The following is a 27,689-nucleotide window of genomic DNA, read 5'->3' on the forward strand; positions in this document are numbered from 1 at the left end:
TGCCAGTTGATGGTGTGGCCTGCCATTCCCCCAAAGTCTTCCAACTCTCTGAACAGCTGCCCTACGGATATCTCGGGGTTCGTGATATACAACAGTACATCGTCTGCATATAACGAAATCTTTTCCTGAGTATCTCCCGACTCGGTACTCCTGAAGCCATGGATCTCTGGGTTCTGCCGAATTTTGGCCGCCAGTATTTCTATGGTGAGAGTGAAAAGGAGAGGTGACAGCGGGCATCCTTGTCTGGTGCCCCGCTCCACCCGGAATTCGCGTGATAGGCACCCATTCACTCGTACCCTCGCCTTCGGCGCCGCGTATAGCAGCCCTATCCATTTCTGAAAATGGGGGCCAAAGCCGAACCGACGCAACACTGCCATGAGAAAGGGCCAATGTACCGCATCGAATGCTTTTTCCGCGTCCAAGGACAGGAACCAGTGTGGCTCCGTTCTACCTTGTATTTCTTGGAGCCAGTTGTGGGTCCGTCGGAGGTTGAGTTTTGTCGCCCTATCCGGCAAGAATCCGGATTGGTCTGTGTGTATAAGTTCTGGGACCACCGTCCGTAGGCGCGCCGCTAGAATTGTTGCCAGTACTTTGACTTCCATATTTAGGAGGGAGATGGGGCGGTACGAGGCACAATCCTCCCTCGGCTTTCCCTGTTTGTATATCGGCACTATGGTTGCCAATGCTAGATCTCGTGGGAGTCTCCCTAGTCCGTATGCTTCTACATATAGCGCCAACAGGTGGGGCGTCAATAGGTCAGCCGTCTTTTTAAAGAATTCCGCCGGGAACCCGTTTGGCCCCGGTGTCTTCCCCGTTTTTAATTTATTGATGGCTGCGGTGATCTCCTCCCACGTGATCCTCGCCTCCAAAGGGGCGCTGAGTTCCTCATCCAGCACTGGGATATCCAGATTTTCCATATAAAGTAAGGCCTCTTCCACTGACCCGAGGTCCCGGCCCCTATAGAAGTTCTCGTAGTGCCGCGCGAAGGCTGCTGCTATGCCCCCGTCGGTAGTTTCCAGGCCTCCCCCGTCTTCCCTGATTCTCTCCACCCACCTCGCGGCTTGTTCTTTCCTGCTAAGCCAGGCCAAGAGCTTGCCTGACTTGTCGCCAACATCATACAGGCGGTGTAACGTGGCTAGGGCTTGCGTCTTTGCCTCATTGGAGACCAGCTCCCTATACTCCTTCTGTTTGTCTTGCAGTTGCCGCAGTATTCCTTCCCCTCGGTTTACAAGGTAGTGTCTTTCTAGGGTCAGGATTTTGCTTTCTAACGCTGCTGTCTCCCTGTGCTGTTTGCTGCGCTCATCCCGTAGTCTCCCTCTGAGTCTATCGCGCACCACAGGTTTCATGGCTTCCCAGAAGACCATGTTAGATTCCACTGAGCCCTTGTTCTCCGCTACATAGACTTTTATGTCTGCCCTCAGACCCCGCACTATTTCAGGGGATTGAATATCCCAGGCCGCCAATCGCCATTCCGTCTCACGCCTTTCGGTGTTCTTCCCTAGGAGCGCATAGAGGGGGGAGTGGTCTGAAATTCCCCTCGCCTTGTACGAGATCTCATCCCCTTCCGACAGATACTGTCTTGCCACAAAAATATAGTCCAGCCTGGAGAAGGTTTTGTGGGCCCCTGAGTAAAAGGAGAATGTCTCTTGCGTCGGGTGTCGCCACCGCCATACGTCAGTGAGTCCCATGTCCGCCACGTATTTCGCAAGGGCTGTTTGTGTCCCCCCTCGGTGTGTTGCCCCCGAGCGGTCCAATTCTTCCGACATGACGTCATTGAAGTCCCCCCCCACTATTTGCATCGTATCCGCCGTTTCCAGTAAAATGGACGCTACCTCCCTGAGTGTGCGCGTTTGGAGTTTCGGAGGGGCATATACTGAGATGATTGTCATGCGTTGTCTGTTCCACACTCCCTGTACTCCCACATATGTACCCTGTGTATCACTCCACGTACGCGCTACGGTGAAGGGGTGTGTTTTGTTAGCTAGTATTGCGGCTCCCCTGGCGCCTGACGTGTAGCCCGCATGATTCAAGACTTTGTATCTCCCCCTCGCTATGAATGTACAGTTACCCGCCCTAAGGTGGGTTTCTTGCAGGAGGATGAGGTCCGGGGCGGTCCTCTTTATGTAGGAATTCACTAATCCCCTCTTTATTTTGGAGCCCAGACCATTTACATTCCAGGTCATGATGGATATCCCCCTGCGTAGACCGTCTGCGTTTGTTAGTGTATCTGCCATACTGTGTAGGTCTTCTGGAGGTCACTAGGCGACCCTAGCGGCTGCGTGTGACAGTGTGGACTCCCATTCCTCAGATTGTGCCTCTTTGTGCTATCCCTTGTCCAACCCCCTCCCCTGCGTCCCCAACTTGTTGAAACTCCCCTGTGCCCTCTCCCGCCCCCCACCCCACCTCTCTCCCCTTCCAGACTCGTCCCCATCACGGTCCAAGCTGTTAGTAGAAGTCGGTCTGTCACCCCCCCCACTCCCTCCCTCTACAGAACTGTTATTGCTAACAAATAAACCGTACCTGAAAACACAAAAAGAGTTAACGAAAGGGAACAATAAAGGAAAAAGAAACAACAACTAAAAGGGTGCTGGCCACTTGCGTGTCATGTCCGTGTCCCGGCCGACAATCTAACCCTCCACGTCTTCCAGGGTCACGAATGTGAGTCTTGCGTTGTCGGTACTGTGCTGCAATGTTTGTCTGATACGTCCTGTTCCAACTGCCGGATCTCTGATTCCAGTGGGTGTAAGGAGCGCTGTTCAGTGTCCGACACCTCGCCCTCCCCCTCCGAGTCCCTGAGGTGTACTCCTTCTCCTTCCGAGCCTGTCGGGTCCCGCGACCCTTCCCGAGGTCTGTGTGCCGTCCTCGACGTCCCGGGGGTTTTCATGTATTTTTGAGACCTCTTGCTGTCCTGCCCTTATTCTCGATGTATTGCTTCGTGTCGCCAGTCCCAGTCGTTGTCATGTACTCCTGTTTGTCCTCTTCCTGCTTCAGTGCATTGCTTTTCTGTCATCTTGTTGTGCGCCTGCCATGTTCCCGTCCCAGTGAAGCGCCATGTTTCTCTTCCAGTGAAGCGCTGTGTTTCGCTCCGAGTGAATACCTCCAAACTATACCCAAGCCAGCTGTACAATCTAACTAGTGAAACGATCACCCACACAGCCCGACACACTGCCCGGGGTGGACCCACCCACCAAGGAACCTTATTTAAATGATGTTGTGTTTTGTTGTTTTATAAAAGAGGGCTGTATAGGGTTAAGTGGAATTCACTCGTTTAATGAGAAACCAATTTCCAGCATTCGACCCTTGGCAAACGCAGCTTCCTCTTCCCCTTCGTTCTAGAATTCTGTGACGTAACCTAAAGAGCACTAGAACACACCAGCTCGAGCAGTGAAGGATGATTTTAGCCTATGATCTGCGCACATGCAGGATTTGTGCCAGGGTACGTCCTAAGTGTTGTAGATTTTGCCCAGCCAGGTGGCACCGAGCAAACCAAGTTTCGTGTCCTCGGTCAACAAGTTAAATAAAGGCATCCTTAAGTCTCACGTGCACAAATTAATCCATCATTTTCATTATCCGCATAGCTTCCTTCCAAGGCCTGTGATCACTGTTGTTGGGTGATCACTCAAATAAGGCACTGCAACAAAATGTTCAAAACATGCTGTGCACACTGCCTCTTAAAGAAACATCCCCAGCACCAGTTGTCCTACTACCGATCTTCAGCCTGTGGTAGCACTGCTATAATAACAAGCATTGCCATAGCCAATATTTAGTTATGCAGCACAATAACCTTGATGCAACAACATCAACTGTTGCATGGCTAAACACTTATAAGGTCCCAAAGGCGAGACCTATTGGCTATGCCAATGCTTGTTATAAATGTGGGGTTGGTCAAGAGAAGATCTGTTTCGGACTTGTAGTTAGTCCTTTTCACAGTATATAGATTGTACAAAATCATAAGTTGGGTGTCCTGCTGGGTGATGCGGAAAGCTTTGGATTAGATTCTTCTAGAGATGGGGGCAGTACAGGGCCTTCAGGGGAGATGTTGCCTCTGTTCAGGTATAGTACTTATCTAGCTGTGGTATTCTGGATCCATTGTAATTTGCTAATTTGTTTTCTAGGGAGCCTAGTATAAAACCAATTGACATAGTCAAGGCATCAGAAGACCAGAATGTGTGAGGTCAGGTCCCTGTCAAAGAATCTATGTAAGAAAAAGTCCTGTGTAGGATTCTCATGATGAACAATGCACTTTTGGTCACATGCTCAATCTGAGGCTGAAGAAAGGGCAAAATAGTAGCCTAGATGCATGCCTATGAGTGAGTACTTCCTCATTGTATTGTTAGCAAGCAGGTGAGAAGCAGGGCACCAATACAATCTTTTCTGACCTTCCAGCAATAGTGTGCACATCAGTGATATTCAGGGCCGGACTGGCCGTAGCGGCCACCGGGCATTTCCCCAGTGGGCCGACAGTGTTGGGGGCCGGTTTTGGGTCCCTGGGGACCGATTTTGTTACAGGGCCGTTTTTGCAGCATGGCTGCAATATTGGCTGCTGTAACAAAATCAACTGAAACCGGCCGTGGCAAACAGCTCGGCCGCACCCTCAACAGTCACATGTGGGGTGCTGTGTGCATGTATCACGTAGTACACGGTTACTCATAGTACGGCCCGCGGGCCGCCAGCGGCCCGGAAGGCTTCCTTGGCGGCCCGCGGACCTTGCAGACATCCTACCTGTGTTTAAAAAAAAAGAATTACATTGTGTTAGCAAACACTGCCGGTTGCAGCAGCCCGGACTCTGAGACTCTGCTCTGTGGGGGCCGGGGGATTCCAGTGATTGTCAAAGTGGAGATACAGGGGCCTAAGAGGTGAAATACAACAAAGCTTTATTAACATGTAAATGGTCATTTAAAGACCTGTGAAGTACTCGGGTGCGGCTGTGTGTGCGTGCTGGGAAGCTGTCTCAGTGCGGCTGTGTGTGCGCGCTGGGAAGCTGTCTCAGCCCGGGCTGAGGGCTGATACACACACGGGGTGAGATGACAGAGGGTGACGGAGGGAGGGTGAGGGAGACAAAGGGAGAGGGAGGGAGACAGAGGGTGACAGAGAGAGGGAGACAGAGAGGTGCAGTCTGGGGGAGACCGAGGAAGGGAGACAGAGGGAGAGGGAGGGAGGCAGAGGGAGGGAGACAGAGGGAGGCAGAGAGGAGACAGAGGGAGGGAGACGGAGGGAGATGGAGGGAGGGAGATGGAGTGTGACAGAGGGAGGGAGGGAGACAGAGGGAGTGGAAGACAGAGGGAGAGAGACAGAGGGAGGGAGAGAGACAGGGAGAGATAGAGGGAGGGAGACAGAGAGAGACAGAGGGAGGGAGGGAGGAGGGAGACAGAGGGAGGGAGGGAGACAGGGAGGGAGACGGAGGGTGACAGGGAGAGGGAGACAGGGATGGAGATAGAGGGAGGGAGGGAGAGCGACAGGGAGAGAGACAGGGAGAGAGACAGGGAGAGAGACGGAGGGGGGGAGCCAGAGGTAGGGAGACAGAGGGAGGGAGACGGAGGGAGGGAGACGGAGGGAGGGAGACAGAGGGAGGGAGACGGAGGAAGACAGGGAGGGAGGGAGACAGGAAGGGAGGGAGGGAGATGGAGGGAGGTAGACAGAGGGAGATGGAGGGAAATGGAGACGGAGGGAGCGAGACAGAGGGAGAGGGAGGGAGACAGGGAGAGAGATAGAGGGAGAGAGACAGAGGGAGAGAGACAGAGGGAGGGGGAGGGAGGGAGACAGAGGAAGGGAGAGAGACAGAGGGAGGGAGATGGAGGGAGGGAGATGGAGACAGGGAGGGAGACGGAGACAGGGAGGGAGAAGGAGGGAGGGAGACTGAGGGAGAGAGACGGAGGGAGGGAGACGGAGGGAGGGAGGGAGATGGAGACGGAGGGAGAGGGAGGGAGAGGGAAACAGAGGGAGAGGGAGGGAGACAGAGGGAGGGAGACAGAGGGAGACAGAGGGAGAGAGACCGAGGGAGAGGGAAGGAGACAGAGGGAGGGAGACGGAGGGAGGGAGATCGAGACAGGGAGGGAGACGGAGACAGGGAGGGAGGGAGAGAGACGAAGGAGAGGGAGGGAGACAGAGGGAGACAGAGGGAGGGAGAGAGACAGGGAGGGAGACAGAGGGAGGGAGACAGAGGGAGGGAGACAGGGAGGCAGAGGGAGACAGAGAGGGAGACAGAGGGAGGACGACAGAGGGGGAGACAGAGAGGGAGACAGAGAGGGAGGAGGGAGACAGAGGGAGGAGGGAGACAGAGGGAGGAGGGTGACGGAGGGAGGGCGACTGAGGGAGGGCGACAGAGACAGGGAGAGAGAGACAGGGAGAGAGAGACAGGGGGAGAGAGACAGGGGGAGAGAGACACGGGAAAAGAGGGAGGGAGGGAGAGGGAGGGGGAGGGAGGGGGAGGGAGTGAGAGAGGGAGAGAGGGAGAGGGAGGGGAGAGATGGAGGGAGAGGGGGAGAGAGGGGGAGGGAGGGAGAGGGAGGGAGTGGGAGAGGGAGAGAGTGGGAGAGGGAGAGAGAGAGAGAGAGATGTGTGTATGCCGGGTCTGGTGGCTCAGTGGAGGAAGGCGTCTGCTGCAGGGACCTGTGTTCAACTTCATGGTCACAATTTTTTTTGCTTTAGCCTAGCCTCTCCCCCTCTGACCCCGCCCCAACCGGTGCGGCCCTCGGCCACAAACCACACTGTAAATTTGGCCCCCGAGAGAAAGTTTTGAGTACCCATGACGTAGTAGGTACCAGTGTGAAAGAGTCTGCCAGCCTACATCACACGTGGGATGCTGTGTGCATGTATCACTTATTAGGTACCAATGTGACACGGCCTGCCAGCCTAAGTCACATGTGGGGCACTGTGTACATGTATCACGTAGTAGGTAGCAGTGTGACAGAGCCTGCCAGCCTAAGTCACATGTGGGCGCTGTGTGCATATATCATGTAGTAGGTACCAGTCAAACAGGGTTTGCCAACCTATGTAAGTCACATGTGAGACGCCGGGGTCAAGTATCGCAGTTGCATGTGTGGCGCTGTGTACATGTATCACGTAGTAGGTAGCAGTGTGACAAGGCCTACCATCCTAAGTCACACGTGGGGCGCTGTGTGTATGTATCACGTAGTAGGTACCAGTGTGACAGGGCCTGCCAGCCTAAGTCACATGTGGGATGCTGTGTGCATGTATCACGTAGTAGGTACTGGTGTGACAGGACCTGCCATCCTAAGTCACCCGTGGGGCGCTGTGTGCATGTATCACGTAGTAGGTACCAGTGTGACAAGGCCTACCATCCTAAGTCACACGTGGGGCGCTGTGTGAATGTATCACGTAGTAGGTACCAGTGTGACAGGGCCTGCCAGCCTAAGTCACATGTGGGATGCTGTGTGAATGTATCACGTAGTAGGTACTGGTGTGACAGGACCTGCCAGCCTAAGTCACACGTGGAGCGGTGTGTGCATGTATCACGTAGTAGGTTCCGGTGTGACAGGGCCTTCCAGCTTTAGTCACACGTGGGACGCTGTGTGCATATATCACGTAGTAGGTACCAGTGTGATAGGGCCTGCCAGCCTAAGTCACACGTGGGGTGCTGTGTGCATGTATCACGTAGTAGGTACCAGTGTAACAGGGCCTGCCAGCCTATGTCACATGTGGGATGCTGTGTGCATGTATCACGTTGTAGGTACTGGTGTGACAGGGCCTGCCACCCTAAGTCACACGAGGTGCGCTATGTGCATGTATCACGTAGTAGGTAGCAGTGGGACAGAGCCTGCCAGCCTACGTCACACTTGGGATGCTGTGCGCATGTATCACGTAGTAGGTACCAATGTAACAGGGCCTGCCATCCTAAGTCACATGTGGGATGCTGTGTGCATGTATCACATTGTAGGTACCAGTGTAATGGGGCCTGCCAACCTATGTGAGACACCAGGGTCAAGTGTCGCAGTTACATGTGACGCGCTGTGTTCATGTATCACATAGTAGGTACCAATGTGACAGAGCCTGCCAGCCTAAGTCACATGTGGAGTTGTGTGCATATATCATGTAGTAGGTACCAGTGTAACAGGGCCTGCCAGGCTTACTCACATGTGGAGCGCTGTGTGCATAAATCATGTAGTAGGTACCAGTGTAACAGGGCCTGCCAGGCTAAGTCATGTGGGATGCTGTGTGCATGTATCACGTAGTAGGTACCAGTGTGACAGGGTCTGCCAGCCTATGTCACATGTGGGATGCTGTGTGCATGTATCACGTAGCAGGTACCAGTGTGACAGGGCCTGTCAGCCTAAGTCACACCTGGGATGCTGTTTGCACGTTTTTCAGGGCATATCATCCTGTACAGTCAGAACACTGTGCAAGTGTTTCAGGGCCTTTCAGCCTGTCACTCGCCACGCTATGTGCAAGGATCGCAGGGCCTGTGACTCAGCATGTGGGGCGCCGTGTGAAAGTGTCACAGGTCCTGCCAATCAGCTTGTGTACATCATACATGTGACGATGTGTGTACGTGTCTGAGGGCCCGCCAGCCTGTGTCTGTCATATGTGCATTGCTGTATGCAAGTGTCACAAACATGCCAAACAGCTTGTGTGAGATGATGGTCCCCCAGTCTGTCACTCAGAGACAGTAGAGAAGAGTACAGAAGCATTAACAGCTTACTCACTCAAGGAATGTTGTTAAATGATTAATCTTGGTCCTTTTCTTTCGCAGGTCAAGTTGGGAACTGCCTGAATTGCAAGGGGGCAAAATCAGCGCCATCAGCGACTCTGACGGTGTTAACTATCCCTGGTATGGAAACACCACAGAGACCTACACGATTGATGGCCCCACCAAAAAGGATACCAAATTTACAGTCAGTATGAATGACAACTTCTACCCCAGCATCACGTGGGCAGTGCCAGTCAGCGAGGGAAACGTGGCCAGGCTTACCCACATTCACAGAGACCAGAGTTTCACCACTTGGCTGGTGGCCATCAATCCTGGCACCCAGGAGATGGTGATCCTTCAGACCATCAAATGGCGAATGACGTTGGACATTGACGTAGACCCCAGCCGGCCTCTGGGGCAGCGTGCCAAGCTGCTAGAACCATTTGCTCAGGAGCAGCCACAGATCCTCAGCCAGAACGAGCCAATTCCACGCAGTGCCCTGGTAAAGCCCAACGCCAATGACGCTCAGGTGCTCATGTGGCGGCCAAAGGACAAAAGGCCTATAGTGGTCATCCCTCCAAAGCGACGGTGAACGCCTGCTGCGCACCACGCCTAGTGCAGGGGTGGATGACACCTGAACCTCCTAGAGGGAAATAGAAACCAAGAAGGAAGCTGAGATGCACTTTTAATGCAACCAACTCTACCTGGTACCACAGGGCGGGCTGTGCCCCTGCAACACCCTCTTACAGACTCGGGCAGAAGAAACGGCCCTTGTCTTCTGCGGCAGTCGGTCATCACCCTGAATTTATTTCCTGCATATAAAGGTAGCAAAACGTATGCGTCCACCCCTTCCCTTTCTTGATTTGAAATGGAAGCTGAGACGTGTGTTTCTCCCTCCTTCAAGTTTAAGAAACTGCTTCTTGTTTGCGGATCGCGCTGCTGAGGCCTTACAGTGACCTTGTAATGCACATTGCCAAATTCCTGCCTTAAAATTCTGCTCATAGACGATAAATGGGATGTTAGTAACAGGCCAAGCCCAAATTGTTGTGCCAGGCCTCTCTTTTGGGAGGAGGGTGACTGTGCTTGTTTTGTTTTCTTGGGGTGGAGGCTGATGCTTTGTAGAACTCTGTGTGTCCACAAGACTGTATCCGTTTCCACATCCCCTGTCCCTAATCCCAGTGTGTCCTCGAGTTTGCCAGACCTTGAATCCCCAACTGCACTGTCTTCTCAAGCAGTATTTTCAGTGCAGACTCTCCTCGTCAAGTAAGTTACTCCCGCCCACTTAGTGCTTAGAAGGTAGTGATTCAGTACCACAGTACACTCCACATTCAGGGTTACTCTTAGAAGTACTAGATGTCACCAGCAGACAGCACACAGGGGACAGATCACAACCCTCACAGGCCTCTGGGAGCTCCAGCATGACGAGCTGGACTATCCCTTTTCCAGCAACATAGCCGTGCCATGGAAGGTGGGAGGGGCATGCTGTTTAGGGGCTGTGGAAGGGAAGCCTCTTCCATCTGAGAGGACATACAACCAGGGACGTCCTCTCTCATACTCTGAAACAGAGGAGCATGATTACGTGCTCGACAGTCGTTCTCTAGAAAGGGCATTTGGACTGTAATAGGGGCAGATATTTTCATGCGGTTGGGCTACTTTAGTGCTAAGACCACCTATATCACGAAGTGCCCCTAAAGAAGGAGAATAGGCAGAAAAGAGCAACACTGTCCATAGCGGTTCTTGGGGGGCGCGGATGTTTTCTTTCCGTTCAGTTTTACAGCAAGGACTGGGCATGGAAGTCAAGAGGCATAGATAGGCCTGTATCCAAGTCCCCGTGACCTGGGCTGATGGCAGCCACTTTTCACTCAACTGGCTTGGTTCAGTATTTCTATATTATGCAAGTTCTCTCCCCAGCTGGGCACACCAATGCTTCTTCATGAACACCCGAGACATTTATTTTGCTTAGGTGACAGGTGCAGGCAGATTTGGACAACATTGATTCTAAAATGTATGCAGTAACAACACAAAAATATTGACTGACAAAATATCCAACACACAAAATGGTCCACCTTAAAAAATTCGCTATGCACATAAACTAGCTGTTAAACACTTGTCTTCAGATATGCTAAGATTAAATATATAAGCGGAAAATAACCCAGTTCTATAGTAGGTTTTAAATGTGTTTGGCTGGATTTAGGTATTTAAAATAGGTTCAAATGTATGGAAGATATTTTTATGCATGAGTAATATTTCTGATGGATACTTCTTACTGCAAATTCATCACCTGAAGAATATCCTTAGGTACCATACTGGATCCGGAGAATATGACAGCAAAGCTCCTGCGCCCCAATAGCTGGCACAATGTTGCTCCACTGTGACTGCTACCATTGCAGAAGTGGCGGAGCAGAGCCACATAAGTGCAACTCATGTGTGCTGATGTCAGTTCCTTTCTTTCTGTGCTGTTTGGCTGGGATCAAATTTATACGACAATCTGCCAGGGAACAATGTCCTCATCAAAAAAGAGCAGGATTCAAGCTGTGCCAAAACCCCGGGAAGCATGTCAACAACAGAACTGCATGAAATATGTTTGTGATACTTAGGCTCAAGCCATGACTCTCATGTTGCGTCACAAGTGTGCTACTATGCAACTAAAAGTGATTCAGTAGCGGGATGCTAGGCTGTATGCCGCAGAACATAAAAAGAGTTGGCGGTCAAAGCACGTATCCTGGCCCGCCTGCAAGTCACTGACCCAGTCGTGGTCCCGGTCCTGAGGCCAATCCTGCAAAAAGTCGACTACTCAGTTGAAGTCTTCCAGTAAGTCAAAGTTGAAGTTTAGACATAAGCACAAAAAGGCCAAGCAGGACCTGACCCCATCCTGCCATTTGAAGTCTAAGGAGAAGGCGCAAGGGCGTCAAGAAAGAAATCGCACTCCTCTATTGTCACTCAAATTTGACCTGGTCCTGCATTTTGTCTCAGAAGGTCCAAAATTCAACATCACAACAATAGTACCCTTCATAGAGGCCATGCTGCAAATCTTCTATGTGATTCCAGCGCCGCCTGGTGCTCCTTAGGGTCCACAGAGCTTCAGGGGTTGCCAGTAGACTTTCATTGCCTGGTCTTGCACCATTGCAGTCTACCGCTTCCTGACCCGCTACAGGGTTGCACTGGTTCTTTCCATGCAACCCCAACTTTGCTGGCTCAAGATCAAGTCCTGTTGCCGATCTGTGACCCCTAGCCAATGTCAGTTCACTCCAAACCTATGTCTCTATATAAGATCACAAAGGCACAATAAACCCCTTTGCAATCTGACTCTAATCTGAGATCTCTGGAACAATGCAACAACGCCTCTAGTATTAGAAAATTAAGGCTCTCTTTGCACCTGATTCTAATTCAGTGCAGGACACACCCAATGTCCCTCAGGATACTGATGAGCATGGGGAGGGAGGCCACTTACTTCCTCCTCATTATATTGATGTTGCCTACTATGTAGGCCTCCAGAATTCCAGTGGGCTAGATACATGTACTAATTCTCATATGACGGACAACATGTCTGCCATGTGGTATTGTGACAAGCAAGGTAAAGTGGGCTCCTGGATGCTTTGCTGGAAGGCTCTATGCGTTTGGAGGTGGGAGAACTAACAGTAAGTCTTTCAGCTAGCCAATCACCTTTCGGGGTTCTTAGAGGCCAGAGCGGACAAATTGAGAAGATGTCACCTGCTGACTACAAATGCCATCTCCATCCCGAGTTGGCTCAGGGCGTCCTAATCCAGTCTGGTTCGTCCTGGCTAGATCTGTTCACCACCATTGAGAAGGCACAATGTCAAAATTATTGCATGCTGAAATTCCTCCAAGGCATTATCTTGTAGACTAATTATGGTTGGAATGGAATGAAGAAGGACCTCTTGTCTCAGTAAAACGGCAGGGTCTCCACAACCTACACCTCGAAGTATGGTGATTCAGTGGGGGGACTTGAATCAGCTGGACTTTTCTACGGAGATGGTTGTGTCATCCTTGTGGCTATTCGTCCCTCCACAAAGTCTTATCTACGCTGGGTGCTGGGGCCTAAAACACTGACCCTTTACAAGCACAGATTTAAAATGTTCTTCTGTTCCTTCGTTAGCCCTGGAAGGACATGTAGGGGATTTGTTGAAAGGTTATTTGTCAGCTCTTTTAACCTTTATTTGTTTGCCTGATTAACTGTCACTGTTTAAGTCCCTGTTTGAACTGTGTTTCATAAAGAGTTTGACTGGCATATTTCCGCCCAAGCTGGTTGTCAATGTCATGCCACAAAGGAAGCGGAATTTGGTTTTAATGTACCACTTGTGCATGCCCTTCAAACCAGTGCCCAGCTCTTACTTACAACTCTTGATTCAGGATAATCTACCTCATTAATTACGTTAGTAAGTCACATGAGTTAACTGCAAGTCTTTTCAGTGCAACAGCCCTTCCCCACCTTCCAGGAGAGGTTAGTGCTGAGGCCCCAGGCTACCTACTTACCTAACGTTCTGTTGAATCCATATTGAATTTCTGTCTATCACTCTACCAATGTTTTTTCACTCCGCCACACCCTTGGAAGGAGGAGACACTCATTGGCTCCACCCTAAAGAGCTTTTATATTACTGCACAAGTGTCCATTGTGCAGAATATCAGTTCTTGGTAGGATTCTGTGAAGCGAAGAAAGGGAAGATGACTCTGAAAACACCTTGTCACGATGGATAGTCCTCTGCATCAATATCTGCTATGTGCAGGCCAAGAAGCAACCCCCTGAAGGTCTGCGGGCTCATGCGATCAGGGATGAGGTTGCTACGATGGCATTGGCAAGGGGGAGCCAGTTTACGAAGTGGGGGTTGATACACATGTTCACAAAACACTACTGTCTTGACATCCAGGTCCATCCGTGGGCCATTTTGCCTGCTCAGTCATGCAAAACTGTCCATTCTGAGTCCGTACCACAGACTCTCCACGTTTTGCAAGTATTGATTTAGTATCTATTCTTAAAGAGAGGAATCAGTGGTTAGAAGTATCCAACAAAAGAACAACTTAAATTTTGGTAATGCTGCTTCTAGTAGTTTCATTATTTCAGTGCAGATTCCTCACTGCCCTCCCTCTGGACTTCTGAACAGTATAATAAGGTTCAATGCTAGGTTTTGGATCACTATCACCTGCAATGTTTTCAAAGTGCTGTGCGTTGCTGTAAAATTCTCCAGCTTCCGTCTGCTGCCTGGGAATATCCTTAAAGTTGGAAATCTGTGACTAAACAGAGTACCCACCAGGAAGAGTGTTCTTAAAAGTAATGAACTTGTTTGTTGCAAGTTTCTTGTCTTTTCAATCTTTGGGCCTCATTTAGAGTTTAGCTGACAAGGTTTTGTGCTACAAACATGGCATAGTACCTTGTCTGCCAAACCTATGGTCCACCTACTCTGTATAGACTCAGGAAGCACGTCATGTTTCTGCCAGCAGTACCCCTGCTGGCTCTGCCAGCAGAAACCTTACACCAGCGGCCCTAAGAGCCATTGGTGTATGTATATCAGGCTGTCTGCCCAATTTAGAGTGGATGGTCTGTGTAAATCTTTTGGTTTATACCAGCTAGGGAATACCTGGCCACACCAAGCAGAGAAAAAAGAACAAGCATTGGCATAGCCAATAGGTCTCGCTTTTGGAACCTTATAAGTATATTTACTATTGCTATAATCGCGGCACCCGCGCTTTACGTGCCGCGATTATAGCAAAAGTAAACATACTTATAAGGTCCCAAAAGCGAGACCTATTGGCTATGCCAATGCTTGTTTACTTTTGCTATATTCGTGCAGGGGAGGGGGCCTGCGAGATTCCCTTGCGGGAGCGTGCGACCATATGGCGCCGCTCGCTTCCACAAGGAAATCGCCAGACGTGCACGCGTTGCCATTGCAAGCAATTCAACGCGTGCACGTTTTTGCCCCCAAAGCTGTGCCGATGGCATTAGGTCTCTCTCCTATGCAGCGCATGCGCGCTGCGTAGGCGAGACCTAAAAATGAATCCCACACTCATGGAGACAACTCAGAGACTGTTAGGGTGATTAGTATTTTGTCTTACAAAAACAAACTCCCACTTCTTGGTGAGCAGTTAGTTGCATGAAATAATATGGCCGCTCAGCAAACATTTAGTGCCTTCAAAGGAGCTGCGCTGGCGGCAGCACATTTAAAGGCACACAGATCTCCACTATTTTGGTGGCGATCTCTTGATACGGCAAACGTAGCTGGCTAAACTCCAAATGAGACCCTTCGTTTTCACATGAAACCGATAAGCTTAAGTCTGACAAATGACTGTGTTACCCTCTTTGAACTCAGTAGTGCAATTTATGCTTCCACCCTCTCCCAAAGATGGACCATAGATCCTTTCACTGTGAACACTTCTGCCTATGCTCATAAGTAACGTTATGCAGATTTGTAGAGTGCACTATCACCTGGGAGGATAACCTAGTGCTTAATTACCCCAGCAGGGGCATGTGCAATATCTCAGATCACTTCTAACTGAGAAATTATTATTTTCAGAATGTCCATCTATCTTACACCTGCTTTTTATTTGGGTGTAACAAAAGTCAAACTGAAAAGGTGCCCGACCCCCAATGTTACAAGGAGAAAAGACAAAAGAAATAGCTAAGCAATAAACTTTTAAAAGGAAATACAATTGTGTAGGAAGTTATTGCCAAGCTAAGGATATGGAAACATATACAGTTTATTGGTATTAATAGATTATGTACAGATACTTTCCTGATCTACCTCTGCTATGGTCTGCAGATTTTTAGAGTGCACTAACACCCAGGAGGATATCCTGGCAGTGAGCAGGTGTGAGTCTGGGCGGACCTAGGGCCTAGTGGACTACTCGAAAAGTAAGGGCTTCAGCTGCTCGTGGAGTTGAAGAAGTGAGGAGGAGGAGCCTCATAGTGTAGTGGCGGGTTATTCCACACTCTGGAACTTCTCTGATTGAGTTACCCTTGTAGAAAAAAAACAGAGTGAGATCAATAGTATTTGGGTAATAGGCTTCCTTACTTTTCCCATTACCTTACATCTGTGACAATAGTTTGACCTGTAGTAAGGGTTTCCACAGCTTACCCTCTACTTTTCCACTACCCATTACCGTCAAACTCAAAAGGGGATTCACAACTCAATACGGTTTTCCCCACTTTAAGTTATCACTTTCTGGTGCCATTATTAACAGGTGCTCAGTAATTATTCTAGTGACACATGTGCCTAACTCAGTTAAATAAAAACTTGATTTCTTTCCCACTACCACAATTCCTCTGCTGAACTGTGACAGAGGGTTAGAACCTGGCACCTCCTTCTCATCTCTATGAACTTTCCAAAGGTTTCTTGTACCAGTAGTCGTCTGGTTTATCGCCTCTCACTCTTATCCGTCTCTCCGCTGGTCTCGTTTCTCTCCATCTCTCCTCTGGTCCCACTCCTCTATCTCTTTCTGCTCTTGCTGCTCCTCATCTCTCCGCCGCTTGTGCTCCTCTCCGTCTCTTTGCAGGTCCTACTAGCCATGCCATGGTACACGATTTCCCCCATTTCCTTTCCCAGCTGATTTGAGAGTTCCAACTTGATTCTTTGAACAGGAAACTTTCCTTTGCAGCTGATTTGAGAGTTCCAACTTGATTTTTTAAACAGGAAACTGTGCAAGTGGAAAGTAATTTTTTTGGTGGGGGCGGGGGGGGGGGGGGGGGGGGGGGGAGTTGTGTTAACGGACTCCAGATACAGGAATATAAATCTTCAGTATTTTAAGACAGCTGGCTGTGAAACAGTAACACAGTGTAATCTAGTCAAAATCTAAAATATTTGTTCTTTATTTGATCATGGCATAAAACACACAGAAAATTATGGGAGGAATTCTAATAACAATTGCTCCGGGTAGCATTCCAACACACCGATCTTTTGCGCACTATGCCACCTCAGTTTGGACCCAGCCATAAGGCAAATCAGTCTTGACGCTGTATTAATAGGAACAGATAGTTTTGCACTGATTGGGACTCGTCATTCATGTGCAGCTTGGTTCCAGTGTCACAGTGAGCAAGGGACAGACGTCTAGGCATACCCTTGGCCACTCTGGATGTCACATAACACATTCCAACACATTGTTCATTTGCCCACTATGCCACCTCAGTTTGGACCCAGCCATATGCAAATCAGTCTTTAACCTGCTCCAGTAGCAACAGTCCAGCCGAACTGCCAGTCCAGGTCGTCCCTGAGTTGGAACACCAGCAACCCAAGACTAGTTTCTCTCTGATTGGGGCTCCTCACTTTTCAGTTTCCAGGGCCCTTTGCTTTGACAGCTTTTTTATATATATGATGCATTTCCCCACCTCAGTGGAAAAGTGTCCAGAAAGGATGACCTCCTTGTCGATGTGTTCTGTCTTTCTTACAGTCACATGCTGAAAGACCGTCCAGTCTGTCCAAAAATATTGTTAAGGGAAGGCAACTTATTTGGCTACACATCAAACTGGGTGTTCTTTTGGGGTGCTGCAGATCTCCTTAAGAAAATTTAGGGTGTAAGTTTAGCAAAAAGGGGAAGGTGGAACTCACTCCTCCTAAGCATCTGTGTGGGCATATAAGAGATAAGGTGTCACTGTTATATCACTAACACTGCAACATCAAAGGACTTATATTATGCGTACCTTCAGCATGTTAGACATTTCTGGTTTCAAGATCTTTCTTCAGATCTTGACATTTAGGCTAACAGTTTAGTCTCTCAAATAGTAAGGCAATGGCAAGCAATGTTTTGAGGTTGAGGCTCCCAAGAAAGGCGGCTGTGGCTCCTGCAAGCACAAACAATTAGCAAAATATCAAGAATCTAATACCGCAAATTCTGGATGCTCCAGATGAACCATCTTGGAATTCCAGGCCAAAACACCAGGGACAAGGCACAACTAATTTTCCAGGCAGTCGTGCTTGAATAAAAGGTGCATTCTTTGAAAATCTTCAATATCAAGACCTTCTCCAGCCCTTGTGGATATGCTTCTCTTCCAAGGAAATGTAGTAAACACCTAGAATATTCCTTGGATATCCTGTGGATTGCCTTAGATTAGCTCCTTCAAAGATGTCGCCCACGCTGAGGGATTCACCACATTTTCACATATGGCAATGTGAGCAGCTAGTAATCTCTTAATTCTTACATGTGTTCTGCGACAAGAAACATCTTTAATATTAAGATCATGAAGGCCAAAGATTATTGTATGAACTCTTCATTGGAAATATTTCAGGCTTGCAATTCTTGTGGACAAGTCAGTAAAGGTAAGATAGGAGATATAGGATTCTGGAGTCAGATTCTCTTTTCAAGCGAAGTGGTCCTTCATCAGACTTCCCATTTGTGTCTGCGGTATGAAAGCGGAAACCACCTTTTACCTTTTCCTCAGTTACTCTGGTTTGATAAAGTCTTGCATGGGTACATTAGGATCAAAGATGTTTGGCTGTTTTTCTGCCTATTAGGTGAATTATGAGCCATCTGTCTTAGAAGCCATCCAGCATAAGGCCCCCTTAACTGTCTTGGGGCCACAGAGAAGCAGCTAGGGACTGAGGGAAGGCTGTGTTGATCTTCGTTATATTATTGGTACTGCTAAAAGGGTGGAAGACATTTTGCTTACATATTAGTCAAAGTACTTTCATGACAGACACTCAAGGTAGTCTCTGAAGCCTTATGCTCGCCAACAATCAATTTTGATTACTGTTCCTCAGGCAACTCACTTTTCGTATCCCACACTGACAGTGAGGTCTCTTGATGTGAAAAGAGAAGCAGAGATGCTTAACTGAGGGAGCCTGGAAAGAAAGAGCTTTTGAGTCACCAAATCTAGGGGCGTGCTAGCCTGCATGTAAATCTGTGGGTTCTTCAAATTCCCTGGTAGAAACAGCAAGATTGGTGGCAAAAACCTTTCTTTCAAAAGGTGAATTTACCTGAATAAAGGAAAACAGTCAGCATTCCCCAACATTTATAATGCTGCCTTCGCCCCAAAAGCAATGATTTACTTCTTCTCCTTAACATCCAGCTGGGGAAAAACAGCCATCTTCCACAGAAGCAAGAGATAAAAAAATAAGTGGTATCTCAGTAGTATACAAAATGGTTATGCTCAGCTTCAAAGGCATACCACCAAATGTGACCTCAGATGTCGTCTTGGTCACCACATCTGAACCAGCTGATTCAAAATGTATGACTGTTCTAGAGTAAAAATAAAATCTAAAAGGTGCATGTCCACTAGTGTCAGTTTATGATCCTTTATCTTCTGTAGAGTAGAATGGATATGATCACTGGGATCATCAACAGTATTCATCATCACAGCCTAGCAGCGGTAAACATAACAGCATAGCCCTTTAATACCTACAATATGCCCATTAAATTCAGTGCTATGAGTTTCTTTGTCTTCTGCAACCTCCATAGCACAAGTCCCTTCTCCAAGGTAAAGACTCAAACGTGAGTAAGTCCACCATATGGTGTGCCCTTGTCTTTCAGGATTCCACCAGACGACCCAGTTCAAACTCCTCTGAGGCCTGACAGTTTCTCTTTACCTGTAACCTAGAAGAAGATGTCTCCAGACCAATGTCTAGTCTTCTTTCAGGAAAAGATCTCCTCCAAGGAAGTCATCTCACCCAACACATTCACTTCCTCCTCTGCAGGATTACCAAGCTCCCCGGAAGCACAGTAGAGACAGAGATCCCTTCTTTCAAGATTGTTTAGATGGAATCCAGGTACTTAACATCCATATCTTACATGCACACTTAGTCTGCTGAATCACTGACTGTGGGTGACATCACTACATTCTAAGTTAACCTGGCTAGATGAGCTGCAAAGCAGGATGTTCCTCTTGACTACTCATACGGTTGGCTCAGTAACCATGGAGACCATACAACCCTGCTTGACACCTAGACAGTTACTCTTGCCTGTACCTGATATTTTGGAGAAAGCAGAGGAAATATTTGTAATGTCTAAGGCAGCAACACCTCCCCTCCTGAAGAAGTACAGAGCCCCTGACCAAGACCCACTCCTTCTATATTTCAGTTCCAGGACAAGCTCAGTAAATGTATCTGCAGTCAATTAGTGCCATTCTTAAGCCCCAAAAGCATCGGCTACCCACAAAAGGGAGATTAAGAGGTGGGATTCTGCAAGACGAAAGGTCTGCGGTACCACTGCAAAACCTCTTAAGGTTTCGAGCACCGCAGGCCTGCTCTGGAGAAATAATCAGGTACTCTCAGAGTCCCTACAAGTCTTAACTGAAGGCCTGCATAGAGGGATGACAACACTTTAAGAACGTCGTTGTGAAGGTTCTCCTGATTTCAAATTAGACCATCAGTGTGTCCACAGATGCAAACTACTTGGCAGTATCGGAGTACTATCATGGAATCACTCTAAGGAATTTGTCTTGTTTGCGTGTCACATCCCTGAAACTTGATGTACAGTTGAAGATAATTGAGGCCTTATTTAGAGTTAGGTTAACAGAACACCCCATCGCAAACGTGGTGGATGTCCCGTCCGTTGTATTACAAGTCCACTGTAGCCTGTGGCACTTGTCATATGGCAGAAGGAATATCTGTCACGTTTCGACAGAGTATCCCGCCCACCAAACTCTAAATAAGGCCCTTAGTCTTCCACGTACTGGTTCCTTCCAATTTGGCCAGCACACAGAAGAGGAGATTGCATGAAAATGAAGTGGAGACTTTAAAAGCAGTTGGGCTACAGAAGAAGCATTTCTATAAGGCACAATAACTCACAAAGACCGCAAGCATTATCAACAGAAGAGGATTCAATCCCCTGGTTAGCCTTACCCTACCCCCCATTAACTCCACCACCAACCTTCACAGAGGTACTGCTATCACCAGAAGCAAACAGTCAAGTCAAAGCCATGCAACCACAAGCTCTCCGGTTTCTCCTGAAGGCTGTCATCTAATATTAGGTAATACTTGTCCATTCTTCTCCCCTGTACCTAGCTCCAATGGGGGTTGCATTTCACATCACCTAAAAGCATGGCAAAGCATAACAAGCAACAAGCAGTCATAACAATTGTGCAGGAAGGCTATTCGATTCGGGATAAAAAAACACATATACCACTGGCATCTACACCAGCTTTGAGAGTTTCACAAAGAAACATCTGTATTGTTGGACTGAAATGTAATGGAGCCCTGCCCATGTCACCGATGTGGTAAAGGTGTCTATTCAAGATACTTTGTGATCAAAATGAGAGGTCCAAAAAGCATTGCAGGCCTCAAAAGTCTTATGACTAACCAAAAAATGCATCAGGTGGGAGAAATCCTGAATGCTAGCTATACATGAAATGTACTGGCATTTGGGAACGAGGGACTGCATATGCCCAATCAACCTTCGGGGTTCATATTTACACATTCCAATTGTGAAAATGTACAGAAAGTTTATTTGTTTTTCACGTGGACATTCCAGTATCCCGTTCTCACATTCGATCTGAAGTCCACTCCTCACACTTTCTCTACAGCGCCCCTAAAAATATGTCTATCCATATCTGGATGGTTGGCCACTAAAAGGCAGCAATGCTAACAAACTAAGAGAAGACCTACAATCTACAGTCTCCCTGCTTCATCAACTAGGCCGCAACGCCAATTCCCAAAAGTAAACCTTATTTCCAGTTGCAACCCTGAACTACTTAGGAGCGACGTTAAACACAAGGCAAGGAAAAGTGTGTCCTTTGGCAGACCGAGTATCTTCCATTCTGGAAAAATGTCATCTTCTCGAGGAGCCCGTCAGATATCTCCCCTTCTGGGCTTAATGGCATCATATATTGCCTTTGTTGCATTGCAAGACTTCACTTCTCACAAGACGTCTTCAGCAATGTTTTGAGGATCAGAGCACCCAGAAGTAGAACAACTCGGTTTGTCACAGTTCACAATAGAGTCTCTGGGCTGGTGGTGCAAGAAGAGCAATCTGATGCAAGGAGTTCTGTTTTACCAATGTGCACCCACCCAGAATATTTGGACAAATACTTTACAGCTGGGATTGGGTATTCACCTAGGGCATCTTCTGTTTAGGGCCTATGGTCCCCGAAAAAAGCATTATACCGCATTAGTTTCTTGGAGCTGAGAGCAGTCTACCTAGTTGTCAAGGCATTCCGGACAGCGGGTCAGATGTAGGTGCAGACGTACAATCCCCAAGATGCAATATCTGAACTAAAAAGGGGCACCAGATTGAGATCGCTATTGTTAGAAGCTCAGAAATCTGGTTATGATTGCTAGCTAGTAATCTTTCAATAAAGAAAGTACGTATGCCAGGAAAACAGAACTAAAGGACAGATTTTCTCAGAAGGTATTTCAGTGAAAATCAGAGAAGGGTCAGAAAAGACGGAGTCTTGCAAGACATCTGTTCTGTCTTGGGGTTTTCAAAGATATACTTAAGTGCAACAACTCTGAATGCAAAATTCAAATGTTTTACCTCCAAAAGGTGGGAACCAAGATCGCTGGGCAATGCCTTTTTGATGAACCAGTCAGAAACATCAATATAGGCTTTTCCTCCCATACCTCTAATTTCTGCCATGATTCTGAAGTTAAGGAGGTCTGAACACTGATTCTAATCTCACTCAGGTGGCTGAGGCAATAGTAGTTCACAAACCTTCTGCATCTGTTTCTAGTTCCGCACATGAAACTACAGTTCAAAACGCCCCTGCTAAAGGCCACGTATGCCACCTGACATCGCTGAATTTGGCAGTATGACTCCTGAGGGTAGACAGCAGAGACACATGAAAATTCTTCCTAAATGCATGGATACCATAAGAGTAGCCAAAGAACAATGAACAAGGAAATTGCAAAGTTTTAAATGGAAGAGATTGTCCATTTGGTGTGAATGTTAAGGTGCTGACCCAATAATCGTGAAACCATTAAGAAACGATTTTGCAATACATCTGTTTGGCCAAAGCTAATTTGCTTCTTTAAAGTACATCTAGCAGCAGCGATGGCATACGGTACACACGAAGACTCCAACACAAGTTTCCTTTACAACCTTCCTATAGTGAAAGACATTCTTGAGGGTTTAAAGGAAGTTTACTCTCCAATAAGAAGACCTTCACCTCCAAGGGAGTCAAATCTCGTTCCTTCTAAACTAATAGGTCCTCCGTTTGAACCCATTCACAAGGCTTAATTGCCTCATTTATCTTGGGACATGGGCTTTTTAGTTGCCATTGCCTTAGCTCATAGGGCTAGCGAATTACAGGCTCTCTCAGTTGTTCAACAGTTTTATATTCTAACAGGGTAGTCATGAAAACACACCCTTCATTTCTTCCTAAAAAGTTTCAGATTTCCATATCAGTCAAACTATAACACTTGCTGTCGTCTTCAATAATCGGTCTAATCCAGCCAAACGCTCTCTACTCTCATGTCAGGAGAGTTGCACAATGTTGTTTGGACAAGACTAAACAGATAGAGAAGTCTAATTGATAATTTCTCGCTTACCCTCCAATAATGACAGGTCTAGCTACATTGGAACAATTATTTCGAAATTAATTGTCTCTGGTTTATTTTATATCTATAAACCTCTTTTACAGGGGTCTTGGCCTGGGAGTTAGAGCTGGTCTGTCCTAGGAGCATGGTCAAGGCTGCTTGCTCAAGGAGATCCCTGTCCGAAGTGGTGTAGTGGGACAAACGGGCGGAAATGCTGCCCGAGCGGTGGCTAATGGATGAAAACGTAGTCAGTATTCCACCCATCAAGTTTGTGTTTTTATCGGTGATCTTTCAGCAGAGATTTCATCCTTTCGCTTGTGAGGCGTAGTATGTGTTAGGTGGGATGGATATGAAGCCACTCCCTATAAAAAGACACTTTTGGTGCTGTAGGGGAGATGAAGTTGGATGAAGTTTTTTATCAATCCTTCACAGACTTAGCTTGAGGAGGGCATCCTAGTGGGTGCGGATATGAGTTGCCTCTTTCAGACTCTGACAGACCTCTTTCTCAGACCCGAGGTGAGTACTGTAAGTAAGTTGTAACAGACTAAATTGGCCCAGGGCAGGTGATGTGGGTATTGTGGACAATGGGGTTGGGTAAGGGAGACTCCGTCCGACCTTCACAGCCGTGAGATGGTGCTGTAGGGGATGGGGACAGTCACCTTACAGTTGGGCTTTGATGAATGGGTGTGAGGTAGCCGCTATAAGACTGACAGATCTTCACAGTGATGAGGTGGTGCTATGGGGAACATGAGGTGGGATGCTCTTCCTCCCTTTAAACATCCCCCAGGCTTGGGCTGGCGCTGAAAAGTAGCCCCTTTAAGACTTCCAGGTTCTTCCAGACCAAGGACCCGGCCGATGCTGGCTGCAATGAACATGACAGCTGCTATAAACACGGCTATTTATACAGCCCAGTAATAGCCAAGCTGCAGAATAAGACGCGGCTCTATTTATAGCGTCCGGTCTTGATACCCAGCCCATCTCCTCCCTGAGAGGTGCTGAGGTCAGCAGTGAGGGAAGGTGACACCGCTGGCGCCAGTGAGTCCCCCTTGTGTCCGAATGTAAAGCCTCTGCAACTAACCACCAGCACTCCTACCTTCAGAGACTTTAATACATCCCAGTGCATTGTGGGGATTGCAGTTCTGCTGCTCATTAATTACTTGAAAAGCCCTCCATGCAGAGCACTTTTTGATAAACATGTAGACATTGTAAGGACGTTTCGCAATCCGTTAGGGTGAAGAAGGCAGAGCTAAGGGACACTGTGGGAAATGTTCATAATGGTTTGGGTGAAAGTATAAAGATCTCCAGTTGTCTCCGTCCAGCTCCTCTTCTCCAGTAGTTCCCAGTTTATTGCGCGCTTGGATGCCATTGGCTTGCTACCCTGTGTCAACTCCTACTGAGTCTGGGCTCATAGCGGGACTAGCCGAAAGGACACATTGGAACATTCCTGGCCGGACAGTAGCCACCAAATGTGCCTCGGGCCTACCTGACTTTTAGAGGCACTGTTCTTCCAAGGAATGTCTTCTTTTCCTGCACAGCACTTCTCTTGTCATTTAAAATTACTCTTCTGCATTTCACATTCGTTTGAAAACTTGTAGCTTGGGCGCTATGCGCTGTTCTTGAGCTCGCAGTGCCGAGGCCATGACTGGCCTCCTCATGACTCCCCATCCCTGGGCTCCGTGCTGTTCCCACACTGTTCCCACACTGCAGTGCATCCCTTCCATTGTCCCACAAGAACCAAGCAGCCTCACTTTATCCTTTCTGCTAACCCTGTACAGCTTTTCAGAATACCTTCGGCAGGGCCACTGGAATTAAACGATTGTGGGGCCACGGCGATCATCTCATAGCTATACATTTGCCATATAATCCATCATCTGCAGATTTTAACAGTCAAAAGCTCAAACGGTTCAAAGGTTACAAAAAAAAGCAGCGACACGTGTTGCCACATGGTGGAAGGCCCTTTCTTGCAAAGCTGGAGTGCTCAACTTTCTGTTGCTTATTGCTATATTTGGGCGTTGAATTGGTACTATTGGGGTGCAACCAATGCCCAGACAGTTACCAAGTTTAAAAATGAACTAATACTGTTACAAAATGTGTCACATTATGCCGCATAATTTACCTTTTCTGACTGCATAATTGATTCAAACCTGCCGCATAATTTGGCCCTTTCCTGCCATCTGATTCCAGCGACCCTGACCTTAGGGCAGCATAGGCGCCAAGGAAAAAACATGCTACACATCTATTATAAGATCTTATGTTAGATTCCCAATTAACCCCGCAACCCCCGTGCAAAACCAATGAAAGAGAGAGTAAGGCAAGCATAGCAGCCCCTTCATGCAGAGAGCCTGGGCCCCTTGAGTCTACCTTTGAGCCTTCCCTTGAGCAAAGCTGAATTGAAGCCTACAATGTATTATTGATGTTTGCACACTGTACATAGACGTGGCACTGGACTGTTGATAGGGTCAGAAACAGTGACCCCTTGAATATATTGTGTTAATCCTGAAATACTGTGAAGGGAGGTGCCCTGTCGAGACTCACAGCAGGACCCGTATGGGGAGGCACCGTCTCTGCTAGAGGGACTGAGGGTGAGTGAGGGCTCTGGCCTGCACTGCTTCCAGCACTCACTCTTGGCACTGAAGCAATAAGACCTCACCTGTCCGGTACTGCGCATACTGTGAAAAAACAACCTGTGAAACTTGCAAGTACTGTACGATTTCTGGAAAAACGACAGTGTAATGGAACTGCTTGAAAAAATATATTTTTTGAATAAAATTGATTTTTCAAATATTAGTTTCCTTATGTTTTTTGGTTCGATTTCTTAATACAGCCCAACTAAACCAGCCAGGAATTTTCAGATGGAAGCACATGCTTTATTAACCAATTTTATAACCGGAAGGTAAGGTTCAAAAATAAGATATGCCGGATTTGAATACCTCATCAAAGTACAATTTCAGGTGCGTTGTGAGTAAGCTCTAGAATTGCTACAATTGTTTGGTTCTTTCAGGACCTAATTTACAAGGCTCCTGCACTGCTGGAACGTCACTTTTAGGGCCTCCTTTACAATCTTTTGAATTGGGGCAGTGGCGCAAGCTTTCCTACTGCGCTGCCATACATCTAAAGAAAAGGGCAGGAGTGCGCCGTACCTATCAGATATGGCGCATTCCTGTCCTTTCCCCCTGCGCTGGCACACAAATGGCGGCTATGAGCCAACGCAGGCACCATTACACCATGGTGCAAGGGGGTCTGCATTTTAGGGGTGATTGTTTATGTGCAGGAGGTTAGTTCCTCATTCTATGTGTGCTGCAGAAAGCAGCACACATTGAAAGAGGAGAAACCGTGGAGGAATAATGTGATTTCTCCTCGTTGCGCCTCCTCTATGCCGCTCCTGGGAAGGAGTAGGCCTTTGACGCATTCCCAGGTTTACAAAATCTCATCAATCTGAGAATGTGTCAAATGCCATGGGTGTTACGTGGGAACACTAACCGGAACGCCCATGGTATGCCTCCCTATCGCTGGGTGAAGCAACCTAGCGACTTGCGCTGCGTTGCCTCAGTCTATATCTACAAGGCCATTAAAAAGCCGCGCAGGGTGGTCTTAGGTGGCCTTGTGGACATTGCTTAGCCCTGTGCGCCACCAAAACATCACAAAAAGTGACGTTCAGGTGGCACAATGTCACAAAAAGTGACGTTCAGTTGGCTCACAGGGCATGTAAATGAGCCCCTTAGTGACGGTCCAGCAGCACACACTGAAGGGCCATATTTTCAAGGCCTTGTAAAGCTACCCTGTGTGGCTTTTCATGGCCTTGTAGATGTGGACTGAGGCAATGCAGCAAAAGTTGCTGCGTTGCCTCACTCTGCGATAGGGAGGCGTGCCATGGGCTTTACGGTGGGTGTTCACATGTGAAATAACATTTTGTACGGGCCGTTACTGCTGAAATTATAAAAACACCAGTAAATAAATGAATAAAGAATCCTGATGGGAAGCAGCCACACCACACACAAGACAGCCTTTCCATGCTGAGCAGTGAACCCTTGTGTAACCCTGAAAAACAAATTCATCCACAGGTCTTTTTGTACACACCTTCACATAATCCGCTGCAAAGCTCTGACAGGATCGTACTTTACCCATTTATTCAATTACTGAGTGCAAGCCATTGTTACAAAATGCCTAAAATTGGCAATTTCTGTCTTTCTAAATACATGAATTAGAGACAACCTGGACTCAACTCATCGAGAAGCCTGGATCCTTAATGGCGTTCATCCTCCAAAGGCACTATAAATGGTAGACATGTGCTATACAAATGCTGGTCAACATAACACAATGTCTAGGTCATGCCTTATGAAACCTCCTGCAGTTTGTTATCAAGGAAAGGGATTTCCCTTCTAGAAGACTCCGAATAAAAAAAACAACTTTATAGAGACAATTTCATTTAAAATCCAAAACTCAATCTTTCCTTACCGATTGAGAACAGATAAATCCTATATCTAATGGATACTCCTTGCCCCAGATAGCTCATGTAAACCATTCTAATTCACCAGACTTGGGGCCTCATTTAAGGGGTTTAAAGGGTAGGAATGCGCCGTATTTATCTATTCTCCAGTATTGGGGTGTCTTTCATAGATTCACATGCT

At 47.8% G+C, this 27,689-nt stretch overlaps 1 protein-coding gene across 1 annotated transcript in view; it reads left to right on the forward strand.

Moving 5' to 3' along the window:
* The window catches only part of FAM78A (family with sequence similarity 78 member A), a 231,937-nt gene extending 215,711 nt beyond the window's left edge, over positions 1-16,226 (forward strand). Inside the window, exon 2 of the mRNA XM_085613952.1 lies at positions 8,711-16,226. Coding sequence (XP_085470078.1) covers positions 8,711-9,239 — 529 coding nt within the window. The 3' untranslated portion in view covers positions 9,240-16,226. The remainder of the gene's footprint in view (positions 1-8,710) is intronic.
* Positions 16,227-27,689: the final 11,463 nt, after the last annotated feature.

The sequence above is a fragment of the Triturus cristatus genome, chromosome 1_2 (assembly GCF_964204655.1).
Source record: "Triturus cristatus chromosome 1_2, aTriCri1.1, whole genome shotgun sequence".
NCBI lineage: Eukaryota > Metazoa > Chordata > Amphibia > Caudata > Salamandridae > Triturus > Triturus cristatus.